The sequence below is a fragment of the Neopelma chrysocephalum genome, unplaced genomic scaffold (assembly GCF_003984885.1).
Source record: "Neopelma chrysocephalum unplaced genomic scaffold, ASM398488v2 Primary Assembly neopelma1_159, whole genome shotgun sequence".
Classification (NCBI taxonomy): Eukaryota; Metazoa; Chordata; class Aves; order Passeriformes; family Pipridae; genus Neopelma; species Neopelma chrysocephalum.
Window position 1 is genome coordinate 92,717 of NW_020897821.1, and position 6,000 is coordinate 98,716.

General features: G+C 45.3%; 1 protein-coding gene across 2 annotated transcripts in view; it reads left to right on the forward strand.

The window, feature by feature from the left end:
* Positions 1-6,000, forward strand: part of WTIP (WT1 interacting protein) — an 83,625-nt gene that overhangs the window by 66,610 nt on the left and 11,015 nt on the right. For both annotated transcript variants that reach the window (XM_027701526.1, XM_027701527.1), the window contains one exon: positions 4,799-4,861. In XM_027701526.1, coding sequence (XP_027557327.1) covers positions 4,799-4,861 — 63 coding nt within the window. The remainder of the gene's footprint in view (positions 1-4,798; positions 4,862-6,000) is intronic.

Genomic DNA, 6,000 nt, shown 5'->3' on the forward strand with positions numbered 1-6,000 from the left:
ACATGACAAAGTGGAGGGGCAGAAGCAAGAAGTCAAGTGCTGTGTGGTGTTTGCTCACTCTGCAAGACAGAGTGAAGCAACAAGATATAAGAAGGGGTCTAAACGAGATGAAGGGTAAAGTTCTGGACTGTTTTCCTTTAGTTATTCTCTGTCACCTGCCATAAGGCTCCCATATCTTTGAGCCTGAGAAGGCCTCATTTTGTCCAGTTCGTTTTAATTGCTGCATTTAAATATGTGTGTAAAAAAACAACAACAAAACTCCATCTGCATGAAACCAAATTTGATATTTTCTCCCTCTCTTAATGCGATCCCATGAATTTCTTGCATTGTTGTGTCCCATGTACTAAGGGTCCCATGCAGAGAGCAAACAATACAGCAGTGAGAAGACAGATGCTCTGCTAATGGGAAACCAAGGAGGAGAGAGTCTGTGAGGGATTACAGGCAGCCTGGGGTTGGAATACATTATTAGTGTAGCACCCAATTCAGAAATTAGTTTTCAGAACTAAATGCCTGAAGCATTTTGGCAAAAAAAACCCCTCCTTATCATCTCTCTCAAAAGGTCTTAAAGCATAAAAGAGTGGGGATCTCAAGCCTGGGCTCAGCAGTCCCGTTGGGTGACTCTGCAGTGCTGCAGCAGGGAATTGGAGATTTTACAGCTTCATACCATTACCGGGGCAGCAGCTGCCACACCCACTGCAATGCAACCCACTGCTCTGCCTGCACAAACCTTCAGCAGGTTTTGAACATCCTCATCAAAGAAGAAAATGGGCCTGAATGAGATTCCAAGGTCTGTTTCCAGGAGGAAGGTTTTGTTTTGTTGAGTGCAGAACAGCAGGGAAGTGCACCAGCCCCTCCTTGGGCACGGCCAGGCATGTGAAGGAGAAGCAGCAACTTGTCTTTTCAAAGATCTGACGTTGCCTAAGGTAGAAAGTTTGGGTCCTGGAGCCTTTTTCAGGCGTGCTGTTTTGTGAATGTTTTTCTCTGGAAAAATTGTGATGAGAACATCAAACTTTAAAAGACCCTGGTAGGCAACCAAGATTTGCTACAGGACTGAGGGCAGGCAGGAGAAATTGTTTCTCATAATACTTGGTGGGATTATCCTCCATGCATAATTGTTCATTGTATGCTCAAAATTCATTGTTAATTTCTTTTAGATATATTGCACATTAGACAGAAGGGTTATAAACCCCAAGATTATCACAGGAGGACACTAACAGGCCTAAATATTCAGGACAGAAGGGGACTTGTTTTCCTCTTACATTGAAACAAAGACTCTTGGACAGGATCATTAGAGATTTTTTTTGCCTGTTTGATAATCAAAGTATATTGGACAGCAAACAAAAGAAATGTTCAGCCAGCCAAGTCTTCTACTTTATTTTTACTCTTCTATTCTAACATAATTAACATATTTCTCAAGGTTTATTTAGTTTCCCAGAGTCTTATTTTATATAAGTATCATTGGGGAGCTTGATTACAAAGTCTTGATTTGTGCATATGAAGTGAGATTTTATTACCCTGGGAGAGAAGTCAAGGACAAGGTAATTATGGGAGAAAACAGTTGAGAAAAAATTAAGAAATCAAGAAAAATAATATGCCAGCTCTTCCTCTTGCACTTGTTTTCTTTACATCCTGGTGTAACTAGGATTGTTCTCCTAAGTCACAGAAGGGAGAGTAAAGGGTGGTAACTGTTCATTTTCAGCTTTGAATTTGAGAGCTGTTTTTTTATAACAACTCCTTTCAGTGTTTTTATATATGCTTAATGAACATCTGTAATGAATATTGGGGAAAGTTCAAAATGACACCTCATTTTTGTCGTGGATGCAGTGTCTGGACCCTTGTAAATATTCCCATTAGCTGGAGATTGGTCTGTACTTACAGCACTTCACTGCTCTACCCACAGAACACTTTGCTTTCAGAAGAGCCTGGCACATCTGAAACCCCTCTAGAGCCGGTCTGGGGTTGAGCCCTGCCCTGTTCACATCCCAGAGGACACTGGGCACGTGAACACCACGGGAACAGGACGCAGAGCTGGGATTTGGCTTCTCCAGGAGGGTCCTGCCCCTCAGCCCGTGTCACTTCACTGGCTCACCTCGGGCTGTGTTTCACGTCTCCAGATCACGAGGGAGGGGGGATGTGCTCAAAAGCTCTTTTTCCCCCTCAGCTATGTCAGTAATAAAAAGGGCTCCAAGGCTGTGGAGCGTAACCTTCTCTCCTCCTGCAGTTCCCCCTCTGGGCACCGGTGCTGCTCCCACCCAGCCACGCTGGGAACCCCTGTCGGGGAGCTCCTGGTGTGCTGAGAGACAATAAAGAGGCCACTCTGCTTTGTCTGCAGTCTGGAGCAGATCACAACTCCTCTCTCACTGCACACACAAGATTTGTGAAGGTTATTAATAATCGAGTGCTTCAAAGGCAGAGGTTGACAATTTTAATTAGAATTTTAAGACTTTGTAAGCTCTGTTTCTAAAATGGAAAATTTAGCACAGCAGCCTTGTTTGAACCCTCCAAATTAAGAACAAACAGAAGTTGACAGGTGTGCTACCAAAACGTCAGGAAAATCCTTTATTGTTTACCATTGAACAGCAGTGTCCACAGCTCTGCCATCCTGTAGAAAGTGGGGTCTGAGGCTGTTACTGTTTTCCAGTCCAAACAGATTGAAAACACAAGCAGACCTGAACCCAAACCCCTGATCTGACTGAACCAGGCCTCCAGTTTGTCTGGGATCAATCCCGTGGTCAGAGAGGGGAGAGTGCAGTGGCAAAGGACAGCTCCCTGAGCCCATGAAATATTTTATCACTGCTCTTAGACTTCCTGCCATTTTGCAAAGTCTTCTTAGTTGGGTAATCCAGTTCTGGATGTGTTTGACTAATAACAGTTCTCTTGTTAAAAACAAATCATGGTTTTAATTTAATAGGGTTAGTCATATAAAGCGTGATTTTGTGTCAGCAAAGCCTTTCTTTCTGACAAACAGTGTAATTTATGACAATCTAGTTAGCAGTAAATGACATTAATCTGACCACTACGCCATTCTGTTCCTGGGGAATAATGTTCCCTCCTAATCAATAGCTGGGTGAATGCTCCTTTGCATTCCTTATCAAATGACAGCCAGATGGTGCTGGTAAATTCATTCCAGCAGGATTTTAGAATTAACTGGGTTTGTACTATTGTTAATCCTCTGCTGTCTGTGCCACCAGGACCTGCCCACCTGTTTCCAGTAAGCCTGGAGTGCTCAGCCCTAGGAAGCAGTCTAGCCAGGGGGTTACTCAGCCACAGGGCAGCCAAGAAGCATCCCAAGCAGTGAGGCTTTTTTTCTGCAGTAAGAAGAAGGGAAAAGCAAATAAAAGCAGTATCTTGCAGAAATAGCCAGCTAGGACTGCCCAGCTCTGTGTTTATCCCTCAACACCCTGGTCCCTTCTGATGAAGTTTCAAAGTTTCTTAAGACTGCAGGAGCTGTGTTCCTTGGGGCACAGTAACTGGGGCTGGCAGCTGCCATCCCATCATTTACTGACTTCTGGGCCATCAAAGTGTCTACGAGACCTTTTCCTTCGTAATCACTTTGTTGCATAGCAACAATAATTTTGTCTCCAACCTATTGATCCAACAGAACATGTAATCCCTTCACACCAATAAAAAGGAAAGCATATGGCAGCTCTAGGCTGGGAACCACTGGCTTTTGAAGTGAGGGGCAGTTAATCTCCACTTAACCGGGGGGGATGGAGTAAGCCCTAAGCTCTGTTGGGGCTCGGAGGATGCATTAGATGCCTGAGCCAATTAACCTGTGTTCTGGGAGAAGAGTCTGGTTCACACTCGTCCTCCCCTTCCTCATCTTTTCTCTTGTGCAGCTGCAGTCCATTCCAGGTGGGCTTTGCTGCAATAAACATCCCTGTGCAGTGCCCACAGATCTCTGGGCACCCCTTCCCAGGACAGGGCAGCAGAGGGTGAGGGGAAAGTCCAGCCCCTGCAAACACCAGTTTCAGAATTACATGACTGGAATTCCTCAGGCCTCTTGCTCATAGGGCAGTGGTTTGGTAGGGCAATTGTCTGGCCTGATAACCTGGGTGTTTTTTTTATTCCCCTAAACTCAGGACTTTGACATCTGAAACAGGATCTGCTCTGGGGTCACGAGTATAAAGTTTAGGTCAGAAACACTCAGGGAACTTTGAACAGAACACTCAGAGCTTTGGTCCCACTCAGGCAAAGTATTTCTCCCCAGCATGGGCACAGGATGGCACCTGGGGTTGGATAATCTCACTGAGGTGTCTCACTGCTGCCAGAGTGTGCAGGGAGCCCAGGCTCCCATGAGTGGACTGCTGGATCTTCCCTGCATAAAAAGCTTGGTATCCACAAGGCAGCTAAATCCTCCTTAGGCCTGTCTTCATTTTTCTCACTTGCATATAGCACTGAGTGAAATGTAGGTCCAAAGTCTGGGGTTGCTAATTTGAGCAGGATTTGGGAGGTAAGTCCTATGCAATTTAAAACAACCCCTAAAAGAGTCAATTCAAGCTAATTTCCACACATCAAACACAAACTCACCAAACAGACTTTAAAAATAAAAATCAAAATAATATTGTTACAGTGGAAATGTCAGTGGAAGTATTGCAGTGAATCAGGAGCCAGATTGGGATCTGAACATGCTGGGAGAGCCGAGTGAAGGCTTCCAAGTCTCTGTCTCCCAAACCTCTGTATGGTTTGCTGTCATGTGCAGCACAGGCTGGAAAATAGCACAGCCTTCACCTAAAAGGTATTTCTGTGGCTAGAGGAGTGGCTACTAATAATCCTTTCTTTTCTATCCTTTGAACAGTATTCAGGTTTTCAGCAAACAGCAGACAAGTGCTTTGTGTGTGGACACCTCATAATGGAAATGGTAAGAGACCTAAATCCCTGACACGGGGTAAAAGCTCACTTTTCCTGCACTTTGGGGAGTGCACTGTGACACTTTGTGCTTTTTCCCTACCCAGGCTGGCATTGTGCCTTCACTGCTGTCAGTGCAGTTTTTGAAACAGTAAATGAAAATGCCTTCATGCTCTATTACTGTTAAATACAAGAAGTTTGGCTTCTTTGCTACATGAGATCATGGGAGGCTGTTGTCAGTTACAAAAATATTGAATTTTAATACTAAAGGGGGAAAATACAGCACAACTTTGTATGAGAACATGGCAGAGGAGCATAGGTTGTGCTCTGTGAGACTGTAGGTGACAGGTGGGTGGAATCTGAGCTAGAGTGGAGAAGGACATTATCAATATTCCTGAGGTTTGTGGCCCACTCTTTGACTTGCTTTATTTACCCTCTGTCACTTGCTTCATGTCATTTAAAATGCACTGTTGCCTCTGGGATCTGTAGGGAGCCAGGAGCCAGAGTTACTTTTGTAATAAAAAAAATCAGAGGGCTACGGGTTGGGCCAGATACTGCTGGCATCATTTCAGTGGGTGAAAGTAGGAAGAGTTTAGTCTGCTCTTCCTAAGCAGAAATTCCCAAACAAAATGAAGTGGCTTGCACAACAAAGTGCAGATCCTGTACATATCTATTTTCCTCTTGCCTTAAAGCGTGCACGAGCCTCAGTGTGCCTAAGAGAAGTAACTGCTGCCTTGCACACACGGTAGGAGCTGGAACGGAGACCTCACTAATGAGGATTCTGGCTCATATCCTGGCACCACTGGTTGGACAAGGATATTGTTCGTTTTAGCCCAAGAGCAAATTTCTGGGGTTGTGTCATGCTGGGAGGGGGAGGGGGATCCTGACTGCATGCTTTGAGCTGGCCCTTAATTGCAGAGTCCCAGGCAAGAGTCCATAATGTCTTGTTGGTGCAGCTCAGTAGCTGGAAGCTTGGCAGGTGCTTGTCTGCCTTTCTCCCATCAGCAAGTGTGCTCTGGCAAAAGGAAACGGCTCTGGGAGCTCCAGGAATTAAGCAGTGTTACTTGGCTAATTCCTGTGGGTTCCTCCCTGGGAACGTGGCCCGGCCGTGCCCCTGAGCCAGCCCAGGGCAGAGCTGGGGCTGAGCTGGGC